The 15015-nt window shown below is 42.8% G+C and overlaps 1 protein-coding gene across 1 annotated transcript in view; it reads left to right on the top strand.

Moving 5' to 3' along the window:
• Ca8 (carbonic anhydrase 8) overlaps positions 1–15015 on the top strand; it is a 102974-nt gene that overhangs the window by 72642 nt on the left and 15317 nt on the right. Inside the window, exon 8 of the mRNA XM_052717313.1 lies at positions 11048–11217. Within this exon, the coding sequence (XP_052573273.1) occupies positions 11048–11182 (135 nt within the window). The 3' untranslated portion in view covers positions 11183–11217. The remainder of the gene's footprint in view (positions 1–11047; positions 11218–15015) is intronic.

Raw genomic sequence — 15015 nt, 5'->3', positions numbered from 1 at the left:
GGTCATGGCACTTTGTTATAGCAATATAAAGTAACTAACACAGAGGTTGGTTCAGGGAATGGGCTCATGCTCTGATAGACCTGACTACGTTATTCGTTAGAGTAATGTAGAAGACTTTGGGACTTTGGACTAGGAAAGTGGTTGAAATCTATAAGTAGGGCTTAATGGGCCATGCTAGTATGAGCTTAGAAGAAAATAGTACAACGTGGGCTATGGAGGCCCAGCTCTAGAGGTTTCAGTTTGGAACAATATTAACAACTGGGCTAGAGACCATTCTTGTCATATTTTGGCAAAGAATGTGGCTGCCCATGTCTAAATGGAAGGAAAAAACAGAACAAAACAAGCTAACATGGCTATGATTTTAATTTGTCACTTCCAAAATGTAGGTATTGACAATGTGATAGTACTGAGAGGTGGGGTCTACCATGAAGGTTTCGTCCTTGTTTATGGGATAAAGATATAAGAAGAGTATTTGGACTGGTTTTGTTGGCAACAGAGGTTTTAAGACAAGCTAATATTTACTGTCATAATATTAACTCTGTTAGTAGTTATTACTCGCAACACTTAGGCATATACCAAAAAAAAAAAAAGGGCAAGCAGGATGAAAAGAAATACAAAGTATACAGTTTGAGGAGAAAAAGAGCACCAGGAAATTTTTCTGGAGCTGAGGCTTTTGCTGAAGGAGATAAGGAGAGTCCTGATACAGAATGGAATAAAGGGAGCAATGGCCTTAGGGAAAAACTCCATGCAGCCAAAGAATATTCTCCACCTAAAAAGGAAAACAAAGTAAAGCTTATGCAAATGTAATTCAAGGAAGGTGCCAGGCTTCATGCCAAGCAAGCAGCCCAAGTTGGCAGTATCCTTCATGTTGTTTTGGCTTTAGGTCATGAAGGATAGATGAGTAAAGTGGCTATGACATCTTCCTCCTTGGTTAAGGAAAGCTAGAGGAGGTCCTGCATGGAGGCCCTTAGAGTCCATTGTATGAAGCTGTGAAAGCGAAGCCTCAATTGAATTGCAGACTCCAGGATGTTGGACATGCCAGAGCTGTGGAATGTTGCCTGGGAGAGTTGCGTAGAGGGAGTAGAACTAGGCCAAAAGAAAGAAGTGAGTTTCGGTCAGCAAAGTTGGAAGGATGGAACCATCTAAGCCCTATGATATCACAGATGGAGTTACAGAATTTAAAGTTTGCCCCACTGGGTATCAGTCCAGTATTTTTTTTCCTTTTGGAATAGTAATGTATATTCTATGCTATTGTACTTCAGTAGTATGTAATTTGCTTTTTGATGTTAATTTTATAGTGGGTTGCAATTAAGAGATTGTCTTAAGTCTCAAATGAGACTTTGGACCTCAAAATTATGTTGAGACTGTGAAAGACTATGGGGACTTCTGAAGTTGGACTAAATGCATTTTGCATTATGATATGGTTAGGAACCTATGGAGGTCTGGGAGTGGAATGTGGTGGTTTGAATGACAATACCATTCACTACCCTGCACATGTGCTGATATGCTTAAATACTTGGTCCCCAGTTGGTGGAACTGTTTGGGAAGAGTTAAGGGGTGTGGCCTTTTTGGAAGAGCTGTATCACTGGGGGTGGGCTTTGAGGTTTCAAAAACCAACACCATTTCTGGTTAGCTCTCTCTGCTTCATGGTTGTGTCTTGGGATGTAAGTTCTCAGCTTCTGCTCTAGCACAATGCCTGTCTGATTGTTGCCGTGCTCTCAGTCGTGATGGTCAAGTGCTCTAACTCTCTGGAACTGTGAGCCCCAAATTAAATGCTTTCTTTTATAAGTTGTCTTCATCATTGTGTTTTGTCACAGCAACATAAAAGTAACTAAGACTATGGGCACAGTGTTAATGAGTTCCTTGAAGAACAGCTTTCACTCTTTATTTCGTTGTATGAAGACCCTGCTATGTGCCTGCTCCTTGTGCTTATAATTTCCAACCTCTTGAGCTGTGAGAAACAGATTAATTATTTTTAAATCACGCAGTTGTGGGTATTCTGTAATCACAGAGCGTGCGCGCGCGCACACACACACACACACACACACACACACACACACACACACACTAATGCACTTGTAGGTCTCAGACTGGAGTGTGCACCCATACCCTTAGGACATTTTTGGGCTTCACCTGAGTGAGATACTGACAGAGCACATGTGTTGTAGGACCTGACTACTGTGGGATGTTCTGTATGGCAAATGTGTTGCTCTGATTGGTTAGTAAATAAAACACTGATTGGCCAGTAGTCAGGCAGGAGGAAGTATAGGCGGGACAAGGAGGAGAATAAAGCTGGAAAGTGGAAGGCTGAGTCAGAGACACTGCCAGCCGCCATGATGAGAAACAGCATGTGAAGATGCTGGTAAGCCACGAGCCACATGGCAAGGTATAGATTTATAGAAATGGATTAATTTAAGCTGTAAGAACAGTTAGCAAGAAGCCTGGTACGGCCATACAGTTTGTAAGCAATATAAGTCTCTGTGTTTACTTGGTTGGGTCTGAGAGGCTGTGGGACTGGCGGGTGAGAGAGATTTGTCCTGACTGTGGGCCAGGCAGGAAAACTCTAGCTACACCTGACAGTTCTCATTTCCATTCTTCAGAGCCACTTCAAGAACTACTGTGTACCCCACCCTGCACTCACCCCCAACCGTGTATTAGATATGTATTCTAATTCCAAAATGCTGAGGTTCTGAAGGTGAGTGTGAGGGTAATCGGCAGCCCCAGGCCCTGTCTAGTGGAAACACAGCCATATGTACATACATACTTGTAAAAACAAAACAACAAACAGGTGGAATTGATCCAAATGGTGTGCTTAACCCAATATTCATGTGATTGCAACAGACTGTAAATATAAAAGGCAATGCTGGGATGTTTTTGAATTCTTACTCTCACGCTAAGTCTCTGGTCCTCCAGGAGTGTCACGCTAATAGGCATCTCTGTTTGCACTATTGTGTGTGAATACTCAGGGAAGTGGAGCTGGTGGCATAAGGTTTCCTCATCTGGGAGACTCCTGCTCTTAAAATGTGCTACTTTTAGGTTCTTGCAGCACCTTTTGTGACACTTTGAACATTTCTTCTGTCTTGTGTGATAAGAGCATGTCCCTGGTGGATGCAGCCTCAGTGACCTGTGCTTCTGGAGGGAGTTTTAGTCTGTGGTTCAACAGCAGTTACCCAGAAGAAGGAAGGAAGTCAGCTTGGGCTGGGGCTGCTGTGGGCTACAGATGGGAGTGAGAGGAAAGTTGGCTTCAGTGTGCCTGGGGAGAGGATGTTCTTTTTCTTATCTAATTCTTCCTCAAGGAAACATGTCTAGGTTAAGGAGGCCGTACAGAGTCACTCATAATTAAGAAGTTAGAAACCTCCTGAGTGCTGGGATTTTAGTTGTGAGTTATGATGCAAGTCTGAACTTAAACCACTTCATTGAAATATGACTAATATAAAAAGCTGTACATATTTAGCAAAAGTCTCCATAGAAATATATGCATTTGATGGGTTTGGGAATAAATACACAACCGTGAACTGATGACACCATCAGGACCTTGAACATGTTCATTGCCTTTGTCTTAGGTGCTTTTCTTTTGCTGTGAAGACACTATGACCAAAGGGACTTATAGGAGGATGAATTTATTGTGGACTTACAGTCTCAGAGTGGGACCATCATGGCAGGGAGCATGGGAGCAGGCAGGCATAGCATAGAGCAATAGCTGAGAACATATGTCCTTAACTTTAAGAGAAAGAGAGAGAGAGAGAACCAACTGGGAATTGCAAAAGCCCACCCCCAGTGACACACCTTCTTCAACAAGGCCACACCTTCTCCTCCTTCCCAAACACCTCTACCAACTAGGAACCAAGTATTCAAGCTCATGAACCTATTTGGGCCATTCTCATTCAAACCATCACAGCTCCCAATGAACTCTGCTGTCAGTTGCCTTGGTCATGGTGTCTTCATAGCCATAGGAAAGTAACTAAGACAAGTCTCCAACATTTCCTCTCATGACCTTTACTAGTATTATGTGTTCTTTGTGGAGCACTTAATTCAAGATCTAACTCATTCATACTGTCAAATCACAACAATGCTGTTAGCTATATAGTGTATCCTCTAGAACCTCTTTATCTTTATAAAACTGAGCCTTTAGATCTTTGGCCATCTCTTCCCATTTCTTCTTCCCACAAACTTTCAGTAACTACCATGCTGCTCTCTGCTTCTGTGACTTCTGTTTTACATTCACATATAAGTGAGATCAAACAGTATTTGCCTTCCTGTGTCTGACTTCTCCTCATCTGTGTATGGAACCACAGGAATAGAAGTCAGTACCTTGCAGAGATGGTACTGACTCAAATGTTATTTGTGGCCCAAACTCAGTGTCTTAGGTTTAGGGTGTAGTTGAAGTTTTCCTGTGTCCACCCAGTTCCTGCGTCCTTGTGTTTCCACAGCTGCTCAGACCCAAATAAACACACACAGGCCAATATTATTTAAAACTGCTTGGCCATTAGCTCAGGCCTACAACTAACTAGCTCTTACACTTAAACTCAGCCCATTTCTGTTAATCTATATGTTGCCACGTATTTCGTAGCTTTACCTGTGTGCCTGTTACATGCTGCTCCCTGAATGGTGGGCTGGCATCTCCTGACTCAGCCTTCCTCTTCCCACAATTCTCTTCTTTGTTTGTCCTACCTATACTTCTTGCCTGGCTACTGGCCAATCAGCATTTTATTTATACAGAGTGATATCCACAGCATTAGGGTTTCAGTTGCTGCAATGAAACATTGTGACTTTAAAGGAAATTGGGGAGGAAAGGGTTTATTTGTCTTAAACTTCTAGATCATAGTCCATCACTGGAGGAAATCAGAACAGGAACTCAAATAGGGCTGTAGCTTGGAGGCAGGAGCTGATGCAGAGGCCATGGAGGGGTGCTGCTTATTGGCTTGTTTCCCATGACTTGCTCAGCCTGCTTTTTTGTTTTGTTTTGTTTTTTGTTTTTTGTTTTTTGTTTTTTCGAGACAGGGTTTCTCTGTGTAGCTTTGTGCCTTTCCTGGAACTCGCTTTGGAGACCAGGCTGGCCTCGAACTCACAGAGATCCACCTGCCTCTGCCTCCCGAGTGCTGGGATTAAAGGCGTGCGCCACCACCGCCCGGCTACAACCTGCTTTCTTATAGAACCCAGGATCGCCAGCCCAGGAATGCTACTACCCACCATGGGCTGAACCCTCCTGCATTGATCACTAACTGAGAAAATGCCTTACAGCTGCATCTTGTGGAGACATTTCCTCAACTGAGGCTCCTTCCTCTAATGACCTGAGTTTGTATCAAGTTGACACACGATACTAGCCAGTACACCTAGAAGCACCAAAATGTCCATGATGGCCGAGTTACTAGAAGACATTGACTCCTGTGCTTCCTTTTTAGCACAATGACACAGGAAATAGGAATCAAAATAAATCTGCTAGATTGGATGGCCATAGGAACTGGGGATCTCGGGTAAGATAATTGGCCTCAAACTGCAAACCATGGGAGTTAGCCTCTTGAACGCACTCAGAAGGAAACAGTTTTAGAGTGGGGCGTTAGTCAGCTCTTCGGTTTGTGAGTCTGTGGGGTTAAACAGATGTCTTAGACCAGTTGGGTTGCTTCTCTGGCTCACACAACAGCCTCTGCTCAAGTAAGCCCACCTTCAGGAGATGGGGCTTCTTCCAGGGTGCAGCATATCCAATCATGTCTCTCATCCTCTCCATTCTCCTCTTTTCCTCTACTTCAAATTATTTAAAAATGAACAGCATGTTTCAGTGCAAATCCATAGGGTGGCCTATGCCACATATTTGTTTTCCTGTGCTAGTGACGGTCTCTAATGCTTGCTCTCTGGGTTTATTGAAGACTTTTATCTTGAAACATCATTCTACTCATTCATCACAGCCTCTCGTTTGGGTATGGGCTGATTCCACATGCACTCGAAACCATTTAAACTGATAAAGGATTTTGAGGGGTGGTTATTTCAGAAAAATGACGTTTTAGGAAGATGAGCTTCCTGTCTATCTCAACTGATGTTTGAAATCTTCAAAGTGTCACTGCGATCAGGGAAAAACATTTTTGTGAAGTAGTTTTCTGCAAAGTGCAATGATTGAGGCATTTGCTAGATCTCCTCTCAAGAAGTTGTTTTCATAGAACGTGCTCCAGGCTGAGGCTCTGGCCTTGAAGGATGCACCTTCAGCTTAGGAAAAGAAAATATAAAATTAATCGAGTTTTAAAACAAGCTTCAAAGTTAGTGAAAGATGGCAGAGTTCCTGTGATGTGCTTAGGCAGTTAAGACTCTAGACCACACTGCTGTTCACCGACCCTCCCCATGGGTCATGAAGTTTCACAGTTTCCTCATTAGTCTAAAGTGGGTGCTGAGAGGTGGGACTTTAAGATTTCCTGTTGGATTGATTTACTGTCAGTTTAGCTAAGGATTTATCTCAATTGTTAAAGGTCTGACATATAAGGAAGTCACACAGTGGAGGGCTTGTTAGTAACTGTGATCAGTGGAGCACTGCTGGAGCACTGCTGGAGCACTGCTGGAGCACTGCTGAGTGCTTGTTCATGGCTCTTCTTTCACTGTTTATGTCACCCTGTGTTATTGCCATCATTGTCATCTCTGCTGCACAGGAGAAACAGGGACATAAAGAGGTGATGTCATTTGGTCATTTAGGTCCCCGGTAGCAGAGCCAAGAGAGAACAGCAGTCATTTGGATGCAAGCTCACTCTGTTACCACTTTCAAATAGTGCAGGATTCTGTGCTGCCCAGGGTCTTTCCATTTTAACCCTTAGGAGCAAATATGAAGGGAAAAAGCAAACACTGACAGAGGATTCTCCTCAGTTCTAGAAAGCTTCTATTGCCATAAGCAGAGGGTACTGTGCAAGACCCTGAGAAGGTCTAGTGGAAAAAAACCTGTTGATTTCGTAGTGCCTTGCTTACCTGGCTGGCACCGCTATGTAAACACGGTATGTAGGCATAGTGAAAAAGCAAATCAACAGGGCAGTTCCAGCTGGATCAGACTTTTTCTCACTAGAAAAATCAATCAGTATTTGGACACATAGAAAAATAAAACATTACAAGTCATCTTTGTAACCAGGCTGCTAATCTAACCCATTTAATTTTCTCCAGCTCTGTGTTCCAACACATATGGGAATGCCCTTAATTAGAATGCCATGAGACTTAGGAGAACACATGTGTAGGGTTTTGCTATCGTTTAGAGATTTCCTGGCCCTTTTTAAGTCTGGGCTTTTAGTGTGAAACCCTGAATTAGTCGATCTCCTGCATTGCTTCTCTTTAAGGAAGACAGACTTCTTCTGTGTTGAAGACCTTTGTAGCCACAGTCTTCTGGTACAAATATGTTGACTGGATGGGTATTCAGACCACAGTGCTCAGGACCTGGGACATGCAAGGCACAGTTGTACTGATCTGACTAGAACTTTAATGAGGTGTTGTTGAGATGGGAAGAGTCAGGTGGATTTGGGGCAATAGGTAATTTGGAGATATTCTTTGCTTCTCTAGCTCCAGTTTCCTCCTCTGTGAAAAGAATGAAGCACGCCTGCTTTGTATTGCTGTGTAACATTTTAGTGAAGTGACATGCTGTGGGTTATTCAGGTAACAGGTGGAGTGAGCTTGGGGAATGCACATGATTGTTTTTGCTTGCTACTTACATTCTTCTCACATTCACATCTGGTAGACTACAGATGCTTAGAACTCTCAAACCTGACAGGTCAGAGCAAGGTCCTCAGAAATCTGGAAACCTCTCCACATGTCACAGGTAAGTCACAGGGCTAGACAAGAGGCAGGGGCAGTCTTTTGATGAAGGAAACCATGAGTTCTTTTATTCATTTATTTTACTCTATTAATATTTCATACATGGATATAATGGAATACTGTCATATACTTACCCTCCAACACTTCTTCATTTGTTCTTCCTCCTCCTCTTCTGTGATAACTTAATTGGGATAAATACAATTAGTGCTATTCATATGTGCATGGGTACAGGGCCATCCATTAGAGTATGGGAAACCTACTTGTGGCCATACTCTCAAAGAAGAGTGATTCTCCATTCTTCAGCAGCTAACAACTACCAGTGGCACCTCAGTAAGGTGAAGGGACAGGGGTTCATCCCCCAACTATATTGAATGGCTTGATCTTAAAAATGTCTGTGTGGGCAACCATAGTTACTGTGACTCATGAATGTAAGAGCTGTGTCATGTCCAGAACACACACTTCACATCACTCCTCCCATCCTCCAGCTCTTACATTCTTTCTGTCTCCTCTTCTGTGACGTTCCTTGAGCCTTGGTAGGGGTGGGAGGTTGATAAAGATGTCCCATGTGGAGCTGAGCACTCAGTCCCTTCTTTTCAGCACCTGGGGCCGTCGTGTGCCTCTGCCTGATTGCTGTGTGTGCAGTTAGTCACCTTGTTACAGTTGTGCCACTATGACACCAGTGGGGACATCTGTCCTGGCCGGTCAGTATTGTAGCATTCAGCTTCCCATGCTGTGTGAGAACAGTAATGTCATTTTACCCTCAGCTGTGTGCATAGCATCGTCCAGCACTGTGAGTGCTAGTGAGCAGGGAAGTTTTCTGGGCAGATTGAGATAGACATCTCTCTGGCCTGCAGTCGTAGAATGTGGTGTGTTCAGCAATAAGGTCTTACCTTGCAGTTCTAGTGAGCATTGAGGGGCAATGACAATATCCTTTTGGGTGCCTTCCTGACCAATAACTTGTGGGGAAGTATCCCATGCCTTACACTGCAAGTTTTGTTTAATAACCCATATCCTTTGGGAGTGGCCATGCCCACCCCATTTAAGGTACCTCCATTTGAATTCATTGTTTTAAAGTTGTATTTTAAAATTAGCTTATTAACTAGTGTGTTTTCATAAGACCGTTTCATCCATAATTAGTTTATGTCAGTGTCTTAGTTAGCGTTTTTATTGCTGTGAAGAGACACCACGACCACAGCAACTCTTATAAGGAAAACATTTAACTGAGGGAGTTTGCTTACAGTTTCAGAGGTTAAGTCTGTCATCATCATGGCAGGGAGCATGGTGGCATGAAGGGAGGTATAGTGCTGGAGTAGCTGAAAGTCTTATATCTTGCAGGCAACAGGAAGTCAACTGAGACACCAGGCAGTATGCTGAGCATAGGAAACCTCAAAGCCCATCCCCACAGTGGCACACTTCCTCCAACAAGGCCATGCCCTCTCCAACAAAGCCACACCTCCTAATAGTGCCACTCCCTATGAGGTTATGGGGGCCAATTACGTTCAAACCAGCACAGTTAGCCTATCCATCCTCCTCTTGTGTCTTTCTGGGTCTGAGCTACCTCACTCAGTATGATCTTTCCAGTCTCATTTGCAGATGTCATTTTCCTTTACAACTGAGTAAGAGTCCATTGTGTATATGTATCACAGTTTTCTTATTCATTCGTTGGTATGATTCCATTTCCTAGCTATTATGAATAGAGCAGCAACAAACATGGATGTGTACATGTGACTGTAGTAGGATATGAAGTTCTTTGGTTTGTGCCCCGGAATGGTGTAGCTTGGTCATATGGTAGTTCTATGTCTAGTTTTTTTTTTTTTTAAACACCCGGATTTATTTCCAAAATGGCTGCACTACTTTACACCCCCATCAACAGTGCATGAGAATTCCCTTTTGCTATATCCACATTAGTGTTTGTTGATTGTATTATTGATGATGGCAGTATGATCTAACTTGGGAGAGAAGGAATCTTAAAATGGTTTTAATCTCCATTTTCCTGATGGCTAAGGATGTTGAGTCTTAAGGATGTTATTAAGGTGTTTCTTAGTTAGACACACACACACATACACACACACACACACACACACACACACTTGAGAATTCTCTGCTAAGTTCATAGCCCATCTTAAAAACGATTTTAATTTATTTTTAAATTATGTGTCTGTCTGTGTGTGGGTATGTGCAGGCGCCCTCAGAGCCTAGAAGAGGGTGTCAGGTCCTCTGGGCTGCAGTTACTGGTGGGTTTGAACCTCTGATGCAGGCGGGTCCTGGGAACTGAACTTGGATCCTCTGTAAGAGCAGTTCGCACTCTTAGCTGTTGAGCAGTCTCTCCAGTTCCCACAGGCCATTTTCTAATCAGCTTTCTTTTCTTTTTCTTTCTTCTTTGTTTATTTATTTATCTATCTATTTATTTATTTATTTTTGGTTTTTCAAGACAGGGTTTCTCTGTACAGCCCTGGCTGTCCTGGAACTCACTCTGTCGACCGGGCTGGCCTCCAACTCACAGAGATCCTCCTGCCTCTGCCTCCTGTTTATTAATAAACAACTGCCTGACAGGTTGTTTATTATCTTAATGTTTAGTCTTTTTAGGGGGTTCTTTATAAAATCTAGGCACTATAATTCTCTGTCAGATGACGACCTGGCAAAGATAATCTAGGAGTCCATGAATTCCTGTAGCAGCTCTAACCAGTGCTGACACAGAGTGACATGGTAGCTTGGAATGTGCTTGGGAAAATTTTAAGAACATTTACTTCCTTGTTACCAGATTCCTGTTGTCTTCTTTTAAGGGCCTTGTCTCATATCCTTAGGTTTGGAACAACCAAATCTGTTTTCCTGGTTTAAAAATTTTTCATTTATCATTAAAGTGCAAGCATGTATGTATGTGTGTGTGTGTGTGTGTGTGAGTGTATGTGTGTGTGTGTATGTGTGTGTGTGTGCGTGTGTTTGTGTGTATGTGTATGTGTATGTGTGTATGTGTGCTATGAGTTCAGTGCCCTCGGAGGCCAGAGGTGGGGGATGCATCCCTGGAGCTGGAGTTTCAGGCCGTTGTGAGCTGCCTAGTGTAAGTGCTGGGCACTGAACTTGGGTCCTCAACAAGGGGAGCATTGTCTCTTAACCACTCAGCTCTCTCCAGCTCTGGTTTTCTCTTTTTGAAGTTCACCCTTCATTTTTTTTCTCGTATACTGTCATCTATGAATATTTTGGGTTGTTTATGAAACTCTGAACTTGATAATGTGCGGTTAGTGACTAATCGCCTTTATTCTGCTTTTCTTTTCAGATAGAAGAATTCCGAAGGCTGAGAACACATGTTAAGGGGGCAGAACTTGTAGAAGGCTGTGATGGGATTTTGGGAGACAATTTCCGACCTACCCAGCCCCTGAGTGACAGAGTCATTCGAGCTGCATTCCAGTAGCCAGAAAGACTGTGATCAAACCCATCTGCATCAGGGTATGTGAGATTGGACAAGGAACTGAGTTACCTTAACCCAGCATCCCAAAGTCACTCTGTAGGCTGACTGCTGGAATACACTTCATTTTAATACATTTATGGTGCATTCTCGTGCCCCATTAATGACAAGTCAGGTGGTCCCTTTTGTTTCATGCAATATTTTTTAAATATATGATTCATTTATTTTCTACTTGAACATCCCCGTAATCCCATTTTCTACTTTAATAGCAGCTTTCATAAGGAAAGACACCTGAGATGCACACTCCTGTCCATTACTCTCTTTTGTTTGTTTCTTAGAAGTACTTTTTATTTGCGCAGTCAAGAAGCACATGTTAGCTATTTTAATGTTGTACATTATTTTATTGATTGTCAATATATTGAACTTAGCATATTTATTACTTAACCTTAGGGAACTCACAAACATGGGAAAGACAAACATATGTAAAGATTACTTGTATTGGAATCTTTCTTTACCTTGTAAGCTACCTAAGTGTGCATAGATCAGAGACATTGTGGCAGACAGCTGCTTCCTATAAGGGGGACACATCTGCCAGAACAGTGCCTGGAGAAGCAGGACGAAGTTGGGACTGGTGATGAACTATGGCATGATATGAGAGTTGTACAAGGGATGAGGAAGTCACAGCTGAGTGCAAATCTCAGGCCTTGCCGGGCTCACAGTCTCATGACCTGGCCACTGTTGATGGAGATTTCCAAAGGTGATGGTCATGTGTTCTTCAGTCTTCTTTCTTGTCTCTGTTATTACTCTGTGCAGTAGAGTCTTATTCTCTGGAGTATGCTTTGCTCACTCTGTGCTGTATACCCATCCTTTTGCCTGCTGACCCCGTAACTGCCCTGGGCTCAGCTCAAACACTGATTTCAATAGGTATCCCCGCTTTCCTATTAAAGCAGACTTCATTTCATGACCCCGTTTCCACTTAGCTACTTACGTTTCTTATTTTTCTATTGTATTTCAAACCTCTAAGGGTCGAAAATGAACCCACTATAACACATCACATGTTATACCTGGATTGACTTCAGGGCAACTGGAAGTTTCTCAGAACTGCCCATGTAGAGCATTAGACTCAGTTCTTGTCCTTTCTCAGTTGGCCAGTGTAGTTAATATTCTGCTTACTTTAATGTGAGATGATGAAGGTCCAGCAAATCTACCATGTTAGGAATGGGAAGACGTATACAGTAATTCAGACACTAAAAAGAGAAAGTCTGAGGATGCCTTAGGCCAAACCTCAAAATAGATGAGCTGAAGAGCTAGAATGAACTAAGTCCAAAATCACCATTGAGAATATTTTCTGACTGATTGTGGGTGTACCCAGGGAAAGACATTCATGGTTTCTGCCCTCATAGATCCTAGAGTCTGAGGTAAGAAGTCTGACAGTAGAGAAATAGGACTCAAAAATACACAGTTGCAAATGTTAATATATTATGTGAATGAAAAGAACTAAGGAAGTGCCAAAGGAACTTCTAGGAAGAGAAATATCTTTCTGAAAAGGCCTCAAGGCATGCTTGCCAAGGAGGAGGTAAGATATGGGTGCACTGAGGTCCCGGAAGGAAAGCCTGGTGTGTTTAGAGTATAGAAATAAAGGGTGAAGTAGGTAAGACCCAAGTGGCGGATGTTGTCAGTCACACTAAGGTATCTTTATATTATTGTGGACATAACATGAACCTGTAAAGACTTTGACTCAGGGGACTGACTTTATCCCGTGTTTCTTTTTATTAGTACACTCTGAGAAGAAATTGAATAGATTGAATTAAAGTGGACCAGAGCAGGAGTAAAAGAGTTTAGAAATCTGTTGGGTAGCCAAAATTATAGATATGGAGGCCTGGACCTTAGATTAAAAGCAGTAGTGATGGAGATTAGGTAAGGTATAGGAAATAGAAATTATAGATGATATCCAGTGATGAACTGGGTAAGGATGACGGGAGATGGAATTGTCAGGTTAAATGCTGAGGTTTGGGCCTTAGGAAACCATGGGTAGGATGCAATTGAGTAACAGCAAGAAAGCTGGCAAAGGTCATTTTGGGATCAGAAAGATGAAGAGTTGATGTTGGAGCATGTCGATAAAGAGATACCTGTCTATCACAATAGTGGGCTGATAGGGAGGTTGCTAAAATTTAGGGGTAGAGATGAAGAGATGCACTGGTTAGTGTTCTCATTGCTCAGAAACAACTTACGGAGGAAGGAGCTGTTTTTAGCTTAGAGTTTCGAAAAGTTCAGGCCATGGTTGCTCCGCTCTGTTTGGGCAGAACATGATGGTACTAGAGTCTTGTGATAGGGTACTTTCCTGGGAGACAGGAAGCACATGTAACGAAGAGGCCAGGACAGGATATAGCCCGAAGGACATTCTCTAGTCATCTGCTTCCTCCAACTAGGCATCGTCCCTACCTCTCACCCTCTCCATCAATGTCATCATATTATGAATCTACCAAAGGACTAATCCATTGGGTAGGTCTGAGCCCACATGGTCTAGTGTTCTGTAAACACCTTCACATGCAAACCCAGTGGTGAACTTTACTAATCTCCTGGGTATTTCTTCATCGAGTCAAGTTGAAAGTCATAAATAAGCATCAGAAAATTAGTCTGTGTAAGATATGGACGTATTTGGCATAGAGGAAAAAATATATGGCATTCAAATGTATCAGAGGGATTATTTTACTAAGTGTTTATGAAACCTTATATGGGGCTTTACAGTGTAGTTAATCACAAGACAGGAGAGTCAGGCTGTTCATTGCCTAAAGCAGTCAGTCCATTTCTTGAACAGTGAAGCTGGAAAGTTGATGTACACGGCTTGACTGGGAGACTTCTTTTTCTTAGCAGTGCCTGGGCTGAGGTCAAAGGGGGCTCCACCCTGGTGGTGTGAGTGACTTGGCAATGAAGGATGCATGTTGCCATGACTGAAGTTAATAGAGGGGCAGGGCTACAGGTCCCACACCCTGGGCAATTCTTAAAGGGTTGTTTGTTTGACTTTATAAGTGGCTACCCAGTGGTTTTTCAAAGTACTTTCAGTCCCATCAGAAGCGAAAACTACAGTCCTTTCAGGCAGTAGCACTGTCTAGCTTTATTGATCTTCCTAAAAAAGCTATCAACATGTTATGCACACAGATTAACAGTATCCATCGTGACATTTTATACGTAGATACCTTATGTATTTATCATGATCAACTGGGTCGGGTGGGGCAGAATGCCAAGACAGATTTTATTTCGATCACAAGAAATACTAGAACTTGTCTGAGTGTGTGGGGAAGGAGAAGAGCATGCAGCTGAGCACTTTGCTCTTGGGGGACAAGATCTTGCTACTGAAGACTTGAAAACTTGGAAGACTGTAACCCCGAGCACACCTGGAAGACAGTTTTATTAAGAATAGGTGTTTTGCATGCTCCAAGAGGATGGAGGAAGGGAGTCCAGATTTATAGATTGGACCTGTTTGGGCCTTGCTTTCATTTTTAAATGAGGAATAGGGTAGTAACCAGAAGGGTACAGTGGCAGTGAAGCTGGGAAAAGACCCCAGTGGAGCTGGGAAAAGACCCCAGTGGAGCTGGAAAAAGACCCCAGTGGAGCTGGGAAAAGACCCCAGTGGAGCTGGGAAAAGACCCTAGTGGCAGAGACATAGGAAGGGGCCCTGTCACAGAGAGATGCAAGGGGGCTGGTAAGTGGCAACTTAAGAGGTTTTCAGGCCATAGTTGGCACTTTCTTGTGAATATAATTCACTGTAAATGACACTTTTAATGACATATTACTGGCTTGGGTGTTTGATTCATAGTTAGTCTAGACCAGAGTTGCTT

This window comes from Peromyscus californicus, unplaced genomic scaffold (assembly GCF_007827085.1).
Source record: "Peromyscus californicus insignis strain IS unplaced genomic scaffold, ASM782708v3 Scaffold_5__1_contigs__length_169319896, whole genome shotgun sequence".
Classification (NCBI taxonomy): domain Eukaryota; kingdom Metazoa; phylum Chordata; class Mammalia; order Rodentia; family Cricetidae; genus Peromyscus; species Peromyscus californicus.
Note: the sequence above shows the minus strand (reverse complement) of the source record. Positions and strands in the feature narration are given on the sequence as shown.